Source organism: Sander vitreus, unplaced genomic scaffold (assembly GCF_031162955.1).
Source record: "Sander vitreus isolate 19-12246 unplaced genomic scaffold, sanVit1 ctg298_0, whole genome shotgun sequence".
NCBI classification, from domain to species: domain Eukaryota; kingdom Metazoa; phylum Chordata; class Actinopteri; order Perciformes; family Percidae; genus Sander; species Sander vitreus.
The window spans coordinates 137501-152076 of NW_027595452.1; the positions used below are offsets into that span (position 1 = coordinate 137501).

The following is a 14576-nucleotide window of genomic DNA, read 5'->3' on the forward strand; positions in this document are numbered from 1 at the left end:
ACTGCCTGAGAGCTTCTCCTGTACTATACGGTAACTCCTCTACTATGAGACAGGAAGTCTCGTGGTTATGACCCAATCGTTAGCCTATTGTTATAAAAACGTCTGCTACGGAGCCATAACGTGAGCTACAAGGTAATGGAGCCTTTTATACATTGTCGTGTTTCTTTAGAAATAAACAACGGACAAATAGAGTCTTTAAACGCTTCAGATGTAAAGGTATTCTCTGTCAAAGTGACGTCAGAATGAATGGCAGTCAATGGGATGCTAACGGGATGCTAACGGGAGGTGATGGCTTGGTAGCATCAGAATGGCGCCATAGGAGCTACGCGTTGTGAGGAGAAGCTGACCTCCTTGATCAACATCTGTGTTAAAGTCTACTCGTAGAGGTTTAACAAATGAATGATAACGTGTGTGGTTCATAGTGGGAGTCGTAATATCGCTCCCCGAACAGAACGGTGAGGACGACGTGAAAACTTTCTGGGTCTTTTTACGTTTCCAAAACCTTTCCAGGCCTGGAATTTGCATTTTTTTTTTTATATTCCATAACTTCTCCAGGTTTTTTCAAAACATATGAACCCTGAAATATGTACGTAGTCAACAAAGATATCACCATCCTCGAAAAAATAAACAAAATCAGTGATTTTTGAATCATTTTTTATGTCAAAACAGGGAAACGTGTGTGACGTCAGCTTAATGTGAATATTTTCTAGTTTCTTCTCTAAAAAAAAAAGTATATAACGTACAGCCCTTTGTACCGAGGGATGCACTGAATCCAGGATTGGGCTGAATATTGGGCTTTTTGACGGGGTTGGGTTTCTGCTGAACCCTACGCTGTCACTCCGCGCTACGCTGGTCGCCGTAATGACGGCGCCGTTGATTACAGGAAGGTGTTTACGTAGGTGGAGCTTCAATGCAGCAGGCTGAGAGGAAGTGGAAATGGAACTGGTGAGCAGAAAAAGGGTTGTTTGGCAGTACTTTCAGTCAAAAGAAGGCCATTCAAGTCCAGCTACATGTTCAATCTGCAATGCTGATTAGTCTGGTGGTGGCGAGGACCCTAAACAATACACAACATCACCGCTGTTACAACATCTGGTATGAAACATCTGGAAGAATACGAGCTGAGCATGAAGGAATCTACAGACAGCAGCCAGAATGCAGCAACTTCAGGTACGGCAAAGGAAGGACAGTCACTGTTTACTTCATTAATGTGTTGACTGTGTTCATGGACTGAGGACGGGACGAGGACTCAGCAGAACCTCAACCAGGGGGTTCAGGATTCAGCAGAACCTCAACCAGGGGGTTCAGGACTCAGCAGAACCTCAACCAGGGGGTTCAGGAGTCAGCAGAACCTCAACCAGGGGGTTCAGGATTCAGCAGAACCTCAACCAGGGGGTTCAGGATTCAGCAGAACCTCAACCAGGGGGTTCAGGACTCAGCAGAACCTCAACCAGGGGGTTCAGGATTCAGCAGACTCTCAACCAGGGGGTTCAGGACTCAGCAGAACCTCAACCAGGGGATTCAGGACTCAGCAGAACCTCAACCAGGGTTAGGGTTAGCTGTATATTAGTATTAGTAGTATACAGCTGTTATACATCATATCATCCATACAGAGATAGTAGTATACAGCTGTTATACATCATATCATCTATACAGAGATAGTAGTATACAGCTGTTATACATCATATCATCCATACAGAGATAGTAGTATACAGCTGTTATACATCATATCATCTATACAGAGATAGTAGTATACAGCTGTTATACATCATATCATCCATACAGAGATAGTAGTATACAGCTGTTATACATCATATCATCTATACAGAGATAGTAGTATACAGCTGTTATACATCATATCATCTATACAGAGATAGTAGTATACAGCTGTTATACATCATATCATCTATACAGAGATAGTAGTATATAATTGTTAAAACATAATAAAATAAATGACACACAAGTTCAGGTATCAGAATCAGTATCGGACCATCTCTACTTACTACCTTCACCCTGAAAAAACTAAACCTCAAAAACCATCTGAACCCCGAAGTGAGAACTCGCTGTCTCATCGTTTCTGGGGGACGTGTGCAGTATTTGTTTAATGTTTACTTTCATTATTATAATCAGATGGATTTACTCTCTTGCTGCCTTGTTGTTTTGTTTGTTTCTTCTATGCTTTTGCAGTGTTTCCCGCAGAAAGTGTGTTAGTTAAGGTGGTAGGGTTATTATGAAAGAATAATTTATAATTAATAAATAACCAGCTTTTCAAAGATGTGCAATTTTAAGCTCATTAAATAAAAAAATAAAAATGCTATAACTGTTTTACTGGCATTGCTCCCATTCTCCTCCGTGCCACGCTCTCTTCCACGTCACCTGACATCTCTTCTCCAGAACAACCAGCTCTGAGAGAACAGAGCTCAGCCCACAGCTTCACTCACTCCAGCAGATAGTACGCGTGAAATAAAAACCGGACACGTCATCTCACTGTGTGTAACTACGCTAACTAACTGTGTGTTGTGAACTGCGTGTAGTGATTAAAACAGACAACAGCTGTGTCTCAAAGACCGGGCAGCAGACGGGATGTTGAGAATCCAGGCGCGAGAGGTGATGGTATTTCCAGTCACTTCGTCATGTATTCACGTCGTTGAAACAAGAGAAGAAAGCCTCACTGATGTGAAGAACAGGACAGAGAAACACGTATAAATGCTCTCTGCCTGCCGTATGCCAACAAGTCAAGTAAGAAGTAAGTCCATCACCCCGTCTCTGCCCGGGCATGCCCCAGCTGCTGCACATTTGTTGACAAACTCCGACACGCAACGGTGAAATGGCGATGTATCCCTTTAAATGTGATAAATGACAGTTATCAGTTACACTCACCGCCAGCAAATGCTCTTTCCATTGTGATTGGGGTTATCTTGACAACTCTCCGTTACCTTGTTTCCTGTGACAGTGTTGATGCGACTTGTACATTACAGCCACTCAAACAGGACACAGTAACACGGCAGATATTTAATTTTTTTTTGAAGACTTAATTAAAGGCAGCAGACGCGTGTTGTTAAGGCGGGGCGCCTAAACTGGAAAGTGCTGCAGGAAACCCTGCTTTGGCAACACAGATGTATATCCAAGATCATCCCAGCCCTAAAAAAAAACAAAAAAAAACGCTGTCTCACCGTTTGGTGGTGTGTCCCAGGCTGGGGGTCGGCGAGCAGCCAGAGTCCTCAGACAGAGACAGTTGGAACAGCGGGGACAGCGCGTCTTCGTCCTCCAGGCGGAGGCAGGGGGACACCGGAGGACTGGGGCAGGGGCTCAGAGCCCCGCCCCCTTCTGTCTCCATAGGAACCACGCTGGGACTGCAGTCCACCTGCATGGGGGCGGGGCTGTGGGCAGGGCTCAGGTCCGGGGCCGCAGGACTGGAGGCAGGGGGCGTGGCGGCTTCAGGCCCCGTTCTGTCCGCGTCCTCTGCACTGGGAGCCGGTTCTGGTTCTGAGCCGGACTCTGGGACTGCGGGGGGGTCAGGGGGAGTGGGGTCAGGGTCCTGGCTGGGTTCAGGGTCGGGTTCAGGGTTCGTGTTGGATTTTCTCCTGGAGGAGGACCGACGGCGTCCTGTTGTCTTCTCCGTCACCTCTGTTAAAATATTACAAAAGTATCACAGAGTAAACTCAAAACAGTAAACTGTGACTGAAAAGGCTACACAGACAGACAGACAGACACACACACACACACACACAGACAGACAGACACACACACAGAGAGACACACACAGACAGACACACACACAGACAGACACACAGACAAAGCTGTGAGCCAGTGTCAACAAACGGGTGGAAACACACCTGTTTTCTGGGGGGTTTTCTTCTCCGTGGCGTCCGTGCTCTCTTCATCCTCTACCTGGGCTCGGCCTCGACTCCGCCCCCTGCACGCACGCGCACACACACACACACACACACACACACACACACACACACACACACGGTCAGATCAACAGTGTGACTTCTAAAGCTGCGAGCAGTTTCTTAAAGTGCGACTGTCGCTTTAAATGTCCGTACAGCTGATCGCATTTGTTGTTTTAATCTGATGACATCATGATCACAACATCATGATGTCATCAGATCCACAGGGCAGCAGTTTGTTGGTGATGTCATGTATATTAATAAATGTCTCCCGTCTCCACGAACCCGTCAAATTATTATTATTATTATTATTATTATTATTATTAGCTCCACCCATTTACAACTCTCACCTGAACTCTGTGTGTGTGTGTGTGTGGTGGCAGGAGGTAAAACCTGGAGCAGATTCAGTCCGGCACACACACCACCTCCTCACTGATCATTACCCAGCATGCAACTTAACCACTTCCGCACACACACACACACACACACCCCCCCCTCCTGCAGATCAGTGTGGGTCTTCAGATGACTCCCTCTGAGTGTTAAATATTGCTACAGTCTAATGAATCGATTTCTAAACTACTGATCATCTTCATTGTGAGATGTGTGGATTATTTTCTGGATGGATGAGTCGTTTGGTCTCTAAAATGTCAGAAAATGGTGAAAAATGTCGATCAGTGATTCCCAAAATAATAATATACAATTAATTATAATAATCAACACGTTAATCCACTATGAAAATAATATTAGTTGCCGCCCTAATACTCATTTATTTCACAGACATGTGACACAAACCTTTCTGTGTTCTCAACTTCTACATCCATGATTTTCAACCGCAGAGTAACGTTATATTTCTGTTTACCGGCACGGATACGCCCAGTGTGTGTGTGTGTGTGAACGGTCATGTGATACGTGATGTCAGACGTGTAAATGTGGATGCAAATTAGTTCTGTTACTGGAGATCGTTTTTGTCTCAAAACGCTGCTAAAAAGTGCAAAAAGCAGAATATTATGTGCATGTAAACGTAGTTATTGAGCTGAAATGAAAACACTGTGCTGCAACGTATGTTGTAATGTGTAAGCCGATGTGTTTTCGGGGGTGTTCTCAGGGGTAACATTCACTTTACCAGCAGTACTGACAACAGATCGTGTCTTGAGAAGCTCAAGCTTGTTGTTTTATTGTCTCAAAACGCTGCTAAAAGGGCTCTTCACACTGGGGGCAACCCTTGGCCTGCGTAGTCTGCGCTCCTCATTTGAACAGACAGGCGATCAATGAGTGGTAACCATTTTGTGTCATCTGTGCACTACTGTATGGGTAATTACGGACGTTACCCGATATATCCAGTCAGTGCCGTCTGACAGGATGTCTATGTCTTGATAACTGTTAAAGGAGCACTAGGAGTCCTGCATGGTCACTTCTGTTGATGTTCCAAGTAAATTCAAAACAGAGCGAGCTCGCCCCCTCCCCCCATGTTTCCATAACTGTCATGACTAACTGTCACTAACCCCCACCCAAGGGGGTAAGCGTCTGTCAACAACCCGTAGCTCCTATGGCGCCATTCTGATGCTACCAAGCCATCACCTCCCGTTAGCATCCCGTTAGCATCCCGTTAGCATCCCATTGACTGCCATTCATTCTGACGTCACTTTGACAGAGAATACCTTTACATCTGAAGAGTTTAAAGACTCTATTTGTCCGTTGTTTATTTGTAAAGAAACACGACAATGTATAAAAGGCTCCATTACCTTGTAGCTCACGTTATGGCTCCGTAGCAGACGTTTTTATAACAATAGGCTAACGATTGGGTCATAACCACGAGACTTCCTGTCTCATAGTAGAGGAGTTACCGTATAGTACAGGAGAAGCTCTCAGGCAGTTTGGACTTCCATCAGCTGTTTAAGTGTAATGACTAATGTTAACTATCATTTTAGTGATCAATAATGAGCCTGTGTCTATGTTATCTCCTTACATATACCTACGCTCTCCGTCTCTGCTAGATTGGGAATGATTGAGATTTCTCTTGGCACAGCTACCAGAAGACTTCCAACTTTCAGACAGGTTGCTCACGTCACATCTACGTCTTCAAGCTCAGTTGGAGGCTGCTCAGTAACGCTCAGCCATCACCGGGAAAGAGCTTCTAATGTCCTTCACTGGTCTCCGTCCAGAGACACGGGGTCTGATGGTCTAGTTTATATACCGTCTATGCCCCCGCCCCCTCCCATCTTGTCGGTGATTGGCTGGAACGTGGTTTGTTGTATTTTGGTGCCCAGCCTGTGCTTCTAGTGTCTGTCTGATGTTTCCGACCGCTGTGTTGTCTCCTGAGGCTTTGTCACGGTGTGTTCAGGGGGCAGGCAGCTAGCGGATCAAGGAGAGATTACTACCATTTGAGACAAAAATGAAAGGTTTTATATTTTAGTGAACTCACAACACAAGAATCCGTCTGTTGTTCATTGATTTCCGCTGCGTGTCACTCGCGTAGGGAAAAGTTCAAGACAATTCAACTCTTCCGGCTGGCGGGCGTGTGCATGTGACGAGCACGAACGCGATGGTTTTCACGGAATTGTGCCCAGTTGTGCTCCTGTCAGACTGCCTGCTCCCCCTACCTGCCCCGCCTACCTGCTGTGCGCCCCCCTACCTGCCCCACCTACCTGCTGCGCGCCCCCCTACCTGCCCCTGCCTACCTGCTCCAAGCCCCCCTACCTGCTCTGCCTACCTGCTCCAAGCCCCCCTACCTGCCCTTGAAAATGAAAATGTACGTAGCAGTGTGGATGTAGCCTGAGCCAAGAGAATGGACAGTCCATTACATATATGGGGGATTTCTTTTGTGTGTCAGATTATTGTGAATTATTTCTACAGGTTACGTTTAATATAATACACGTAGGGAAGGCAAAGACATTTCTCCGTTCTCAGCTGAGGTGGACACATTGTTTACCATTGCACATTAGCCTAGCAGCTAGTGGAATTTCCTTCTGTTTACAGCTTAATCCCAACAAAACCACACGGTTGAATTTCAGCCTGCGTGCACGTTTCGTAGCCTAAAACAGAGCGGCTTCTATTGGTAGAGAGAGCAACAAGTTAGTGGACTTTTTACAGCAGTTAGTTACGGCCTTTAGCTCTGTGCGTTGCCATGCTTACTTCACACAAACCAACCATCCGACAGTTTGCAGGGCTGCAGATGTTCACGATAACAATTACCGTTTTCATTTAACATATCATTATTATCATCACGGTGGATTACTACGGTGTGGAAACCCAGGGCTCGACATTAAGGCTTGTCTGCTTGTCCGGGACAAGTGGGGTTTTTTTTAGGGCAAGTGGAAGAGACAATGACTTGCCCCACTGAAACTCAAACAGTTAAAAAGCCACGTTACTTCACGTTATGTGCCACTCATTACATCTAGGTTACCGATTTGAAACGAATAAACGGTGAGGTTAAATTTTCATACCGTTACATCCCTACTGCAGGTTTTTGGATATGAGGCGACCTTTTCTAGAAGCTGGTTGAAGGAATGAAAGACAGACGCTGTGTTCCCACGCTCCAACAAGCCCTCCACCGCTGGAACACTTTCAAAAAATCGTATACGGGAATATTAGAGGAATCTTTCATTATTAACCGTGTAAACGGCTTAGTCGGAATATCATCTTAAAGGGGAACTACGCCGTTTTTTTAGCTTAATTGACCTTATCTGAACAGCTTCAGAGTCATTGGAATGGTTATATGACTTTTTTTGGGTTAAATGGTGGTCATCTCGCTTGACGGCACTGCACACATACGCCCATCCAGGAACCGGCTAGCAAGGTAGAGATGGAGGTTTTCACACTATCGTCATGGCTGAGCTGGCTAACAGGAAGCAGAAAGATAGGAAAGCATTGTCGGAGGAACAGAGGAAGAGGAAACAGCAGACTGACAGAGGAGTCAGACACGAGGAAACATAGGAGCTGCGTTTTCAGAATGGCGAGAACTGAGACAAACGGAACGATGCTGACCGGGCCTTCTTGCTGTTGCACTTGTAAGTATCTTTGGGATGAACTCAGACCTCAGGGTGTCTGCTATTGTCTGTAAAGGTTTTTATTCTGATCGCTGTCTGTTACGGGCTATCTAGCTAGCTTACTAGCTGTCTACCTCAGGGGACATGGCTCGGTTCGCCGGCTTCTTTGAAAACAAATGCACGATGACCAGAGGGAGAAGATGGGAGGGGGGGGGAGTCGGCAAAGAGTTTTTAGGACAGTGTTGCCAAATATCTATTCTGAAGCTGGGGGGGTCTATAGAGAAATCTGCCAGAAAACAGCGAAGAAATTGCCCAAACTGCATAGCGCCCCTTTAAACAGAATAAGGGCAAAAAACGGACCATTATGTACATGTAAACGTGAGTTTAGATTCTCTGCCCGAGCCTGAACCAGACTCGGTATAGATATTTTACGCCGCTATGATCGGGCCGGGCACTTGATCAAGCATTTGTGTTTTTTTAATCATTACTTTATTAGACTTATTGGGTGGGGAGCAAGCTCTGCCTCTCCAGCTCCTCCCGTAGCTCTGGGTGGAGGTCCTGACCTGACCTGAGTGGGACGTAAACTGGGCTACATCGTGTCTCCCCCCCCTCTGCAGCACTGTTGTCGGCCAGTGGGTCAGCATGCAGACCGTGGTGAAGGACAGTATTAATCAGGTGATGGAGACCGTGGTGAAGGACAGTATTAATCAGGTGATGGAGACCGTGATGAAGGACAGTATTAATCAGGTGATGGAGACCGTGGTGAAGGACAGTATTAATAAGGTGATGAGACCGTGGTGAAGGACAGTATTAATGAGGTGATGGAGACCGTGGTGAAGGACAGTATTAATGAGGTGATGGAGACCGTGGTGAAGGACAGTATTAATGAGGTGATGGAGACCGTGGTGAAGGACAGTATTAATGAGGTGATGGAGACCGTGGTGAAGGACAGTATTAATCAGGTGATGGGGACCGTGATGAAGGACAGTATTAATCAGGTGATGAAGACCGTGATGAAGGACAGTATTAATGAGGTGATGGAGACCGTGGTGAAGGACAGTATTAATGAGGTGATGGGGACCGTGGTGAAGGACAGTATTAATGAGGTGATGGGGACCGTGGTGAAGGACAGTATTAATCAGGTGATGGGGACCGTGGTGAAGGACAGTATTAATCAGGTGATGGGGACCGTGGTGAAGGACAGTATTAATCAGGTGATGAAGACCGTGATGAAGGACAGTATTAATCAGGTGATGGAGACCGTGGTGAAGGACAGTATTAATCAGGTGATGGAGACCGTGATGAAGGACAGTATTAATCAGGTGATGGGGACCAGAAAGTCTCCTATATGGTTCCAGGTCTTTGATTATGGTGATGTCTTGATCTGGTCCCCTCACTAGTCAGCTGAGGGAGCTGTGGGTCCAGGTTTCTTCATTCAGATCATTTGTGATCCGTTCTGAATAAACTAACAGCTGTTTACATGCTTCGTCCTCGTTGCATTATTCATTAAGATCATTCTAACAGATTTCTGGAGTTCAAACAACTCTGAGTTGTAGTTGAGAACGTATTAAAACATTGTCAGGTTTAAATCAGGCTCGGGCTCATAATTACGGTTAATGTGTCGGGCTGGGTAGGGTCGGGCTGGATTTTTTGGGCCCGATCTCAGCTCTACAACATATGTTGTAATGTGTAAGCCGATGTGTTTTCGGGGGTAACTCCATTCACTTTACCAGCAGTATAGACAACAGATAAAGCCACCGTGTAGTTTAAATGTTCACTTTGAACTCACTCTGCATGATTCATCTGATACGTATCTATTTATTTCACTCAGCAAGGCTTCATGACTTACTTCTTCCTGGATTTGGGAGTTGGAGGAGGAGGTGGAGGAGGTGGAGGGGGGGTGGGAGGCGCGGAGCGGCCGCTGCTCCCATCTTTCCGAGGTCGCCCACGCGACCGCCTTTCGGGGGCGGGGCTTGTAGCGGCGGCTTTGGCCAGCTGAGCACTGCGTCCAGCCCGAGTGACAGGAGGCGCCGGTCCTCTGTCCCGGGGCTCCTGAGACTGAGCCTCAGATGGCATTCTGGGTAAAAGAATTAAACATATACAAAGTTAGAAGTCTTCCTAACAAACTACCTTTGTTTAAGCACACGAAACATTCGTTCTCAAAGGGTAACTACCGTTATTTTCAACCTGGACCCCATGTTCCTATGCTGTCGCGTTGTGGCGAAATGCTGTCATGTTGTTAAAGAGCTCAGACTCAGATTATTATTCTAAGTGTCTGACAACATTATGGGATGGATCCCTACAGAGATAGACCTTTTAGTTAAAGTGGAAGATCCTTCTAGTTTAAAGCAACACGCCGACCTATTGGGACTTATTCCCCGTATCCCCCAGAGTTCGATAAGTCCAGACATACCCTTCTCACCCCTTCGCTTGTCTGACCCACCCACCTCTAGCCTAGCTTAGCACAGATCCTGGAGGTAACTGGCTCCATCTAGCCTACTGCTCCCATAAGTGACAAAATAACGTCAACAAATAACAAGGTCACATGACACACAGCCATCTTCTAACCGTATACATACTGGGAACTATATTCTCAGAAGGTGAAGCACTGCTACTGCTGTTACTTGGGCGGAGTGATCTGCTCGCAGCACCTGAGAAGCCCCGAGCAGAGTAACAGTGCTTGGCCTTTCTGAGAATATAGTTCCCAGTATGTATACGGTTAGAAGATGGCTGTGTGTCATGTGACCTTGTTATTTGTTCACGCTGTGTCTCGACAAATCACAACATGTAAATAGGAACATGTTGGTGTTATTTTGTCACTTATTGGGAGCAGTAGACTAGATGGAGCCAGTTACCTCCAGGATCTGTGCTAAGCTAGGCTAGATGGAGCCGGTTACTTCCAGGATCTGTGCTAAGCTAGGCTAGATGGAGCCGGTTACCTCCAGGATCTGTGCTAAGCTAGGCTAGATGGAGCCAGTTACCTCCAGGATTTGTGCTAAGCTAGGCTAGACGGAGCCAGTTACCTCCAGGATCTGTGCTAAGCTAGGCTAGATGGAGCCAGTTACCTCCAGGATCTGTGCTAAGCTAGGCTAGATGGAGCCGGTTACCTCCAGGATCTGTGCTAAGCTAGGCTAGATGGAGCCGGTTACTTCCAGGATCTGTGCTAAGCTAGGCTAGATGGAGCCGGTTACCTCCAGGATCTGTGCTAAGCTAGGCTAGAGGTGGGTGGGTCAGACACGCACGGAGATGAGAAGAGTATGTCTGGACTTATCTAACTTTTGGGGGATACGGGGAATAAGAAAGTCCCAATAAGTCGGCGTGTTCCTTTTACATAAACAGCCCCGAAATCCCCATCACCAAACCCACCAGACTCCATGTTAATAATCAGGACTTTTAGTGCGTATAGAGCCAACATATCTCCACCAGACTCCATGTAAATAATCAGGACTTTTAGTGCGTATAGAGCCAACATATCTCCACCAGACTCCATGTAAATAATCAGGACTTTTAGCGGGTATAGAGCCAGCATATCTCCACCAGACTCCATGTCAATCAGGACTTTTAGCGTGTATAGAGCCAGCATATTTCCACATGTAAATGGGTGAATTAAGGGTTTATTTCAACCAAGAGCATCACGTTGTGGAATTTGCTGCCGTGGTTTGTTTTTGTACTTCAGGGCCACCGTAAAAGACCCCTAAACTCCCTCGCCAAATACACGCAGCCAAGTCTTCCACAAAGCGGGGGAAAACACTGACGGAAACAGGAACTGTGAAATATAAAGTCTACTTGTGCTACGTTGGGGGGTTAAAGAACACAACAAGACGACAAACCGACCCCTGCGCCGCTGCACCATCCTGCGGAGAATCACCCAAACTTTCATTCATCAATTACTTAATAAACTTCAGAACTTCAGTATTTGGATCAAGCAGCTGTTTGCTTGCTGCAGAAGAATCAGGCCAGCCTCTGTATCAGGACATAATCAATATTAACGGACTCTGATCGGGAACAAATCAACTTTTTAAAAGGATTTGTTGAATTAAAGCGTAATTTCAGTTTCAACCTTTCAACCTTGACCCTATGTTCCCATGTGTGCGTGTCTGAGTGTCTGATGGAGCAACAATCTGTGAAACTGGTCCAGTATTAAACAAGAACCAAGCTGTAATGTTACCCTACAGGACTAATGTTCAGCAGCAGTTAGTAACAAGCTGTAATGTTACCCTACAGGACTAATGTTCAGCAGCAGTTAGTAACAAGCTGTAATGTTACCCTACAGGACTAATGTTCAGCAGCAGTTAGAGTCACTAAAAGTTCTGTTGTTGCTGCTGACAGACTCAGATTATTATTCTAAGTGTCTGACAACATTATGGGATGGATCCCTACAGAGATAGACCTTTTAGTTAAAGAGTAAGATCCTTTTAGTTTAACATGAAACAGCCCCGAAATCACCATCACCAAACCCACCAGACTCCATGTAAATAATCAGGACTTTTAGCGTGTATAGAGCCAGCATATCTCCACCAGACTCCATGTAAATAATCAGGACTTTTAGCGTGTCTAGAGCCAGCATATCTCCACCAGACTCCATGTAAATAATCAGGACTTTTAGCGTGTATAGAGCCAGCATATCACCACATGTAAATGGGTGAATTAAGGGTTTATTTCAACCAAACCAGAGTGGTGATTGTTGGAACAGTGGAAAGATGAACCAAGACGGCTTTTGGTAGTTTGATTTAGTTTCTGTCCACTTTGAATGAAGTGTGTTTTACGATGATAAAAGTCCTGATTATTTACATGGAGTCTGGTGGGTTTGGTGATGGTGAGTATTTTTACAGTGTATTAGTACTTTTACTGCAGTTAAGGGTGAGGGTAGTACTTAATATATCTGTGCATGTGTCTAACAGACAGTTTAACATTTCACAACAGACTTAAAAGATCGATAACTAATTACACTAGTGTGTTATCAGTTGGAAAATAAGACAGTGTTAAACTGCCTCAGACGACTTAGACGAAATGTTAACCTTAACTGGCGCATGCGTACAGACAGTGTACCAGCCACACACAGACACATTAACAGTTTTATTTCTGTATAAATAAAGCTGAACTGTAGACACAGAGCCGTTAACCGTTAGCCGTTAGCAGTTAGCAGTTAGCCGTTAGCTTCCTCGACTCGGACCGCCCAGTTGACTGATCACTTCTCTGTTAGCATTAGCATTAGCTAGCAGGCTAGCCGTTAGCGCGCACCCAGAAACGTCCAACGGCTGCACCGCGCGCTTATTCACAGCCCTGCGTTTAAACGTTACCGGTTGTCGTCAAGTTTAAGCAAAACAAAGTGAGAAGAAAACCTGCACAGGTGTCGAGAGGAAGGTTATAAAGGAAAAAAAGCCTGCTTACTGATTTGATGCAATTCTCTTTTTCCTCTCCAGCTTTTTTTTTGTGTGTGTTGCTTAAACCGATCAGTTTAAAAGCCAACAGCCAACTTCTCCGGGAGATAACATCTGTTTCGCGAGTCCCAGAAACATTCCCGTTGGTCGTGGAAGGAAATAAACACGGTTTTGCTCTGAAAAATTGGCGAAAAATTAAAGTTGAAGCGGTCGCTCCGTCATGGAGGCCATGTTTGGGAGCGACCGAAGCACCGCCTGTCAGCGACAGCAGAAGAAGTAGGTCCCAGAAAACATTCACTACTACCGGAGCACGCGCGTTTGATGTTGGTTTAGCGTCAGTATACGGGCCGTGTGCACCGGGATTCAGAGTTTAAAACGTGTCGGTGTGTCTTTGTTTTGCGGTGGACCGGGGGAATGTGTTTGTGTTTGTGTAAAAAGTGTGTCTGACCCCGCGGAGGGATCTGTTGGAGGGCTGCTCCGGTGAAGCGGTGTCTGTCATCAGACCTGAAGTCCCGGACTGGAGCCGCGCGGAGCCGCGCGGAGCCGGACTATCTGCTGCACGTGCCTCAAACAAGACCAACTCATTCATACAGCCTTTAAACGTCACAGTATTATTTAATACAGCGCTGGAAGTACTCAGATTACTGCAGTAAAAGTACTAATACTACACCGTAAAAACACTCTGTTACAGTAAAGTCCTGCAGTGAAAATGTTATTTAAGTAAAAGTCTGTAAGTATCAGTATCAGGAACATGTAGTTAAAGCATAGGCCTAATTTACGTGGGGGGCATGGGGGGAAGTCTCGTTTTTAATTATTAGGGGGGTATAATTCCCCTAATAATTAAAAACTGGGCTTTTTCCGAAGTTTTGGTTTTTCAAACATTTTTGACATTTTTTTTTTCAACATTTCTGTTTGTTTGTCACTTTTTTCGAATTTCTTGTTGGCTAGTTTCATTTATAATACATCAGATTATTTAAACTGTCTGTATGTGTGTGTGTGTGTGTGTGTGTGTATGTGTGTGCGCCTGTATGTGTGTGTCTCTGTGTGTGTGTGTCTGTGTGTGTGTGTGTCTGTCTGTCTGTCTGTCTGTGTGTCTGTCTGTCTGTGTGTCTGTCTGTCTGTAAACGGTAGGCGTGGCTTGGGAGTGGCCTCAGAGCAGCGAAGCAAGTGCATTCTGGGATTTGGTGTCTTTCATCCACATGAGCCAAAAACACATTTCCTGGCTTTTCTCAGCCTAGAAGACACCAATTTCAATTTATTTTCCACATTTCTACGACATCAGTGACCCGATTTAAAGATCTATTCAGCTTTCCAGCGGG

At 45.7% G+C, this 14576-nt stretch overlaps 1 protein-coding gene across 1 annotated transcript in view; it reads right to left on the bottom strand.

Annotated features, from left to right (window-relative positions):
- Positions 1-13526, bottom strand: part of LOC144513619 (uncharacterized) — a 23881-nt gene extending 10355 nt beyond the window's left edge. Inside the window, exons 1-4 of the mRNA XM_078244767.1 lie at positions 13268-13526; positions 9726-9953; positions 3834-3913; positions 3171-3624 (exon numbers count right to left, since the gene is read on the bottom strand). Coding sequence (XP_078100893.1) covers positions 3171-3624; positions 3834-3913; positions 9726-9952 — 761 coding nt within the window. The 5' untranslated portion in view covers position 9953; positions 13268-13526. The remainder of the gene's footprint in view (positions 1-3170; positions 3625-3833; positions 3914-9725; positions 9954-13267) is intronic.
- Between the last annotated feature and the right edge of the window lie 1050 nt (positions 13527-14576).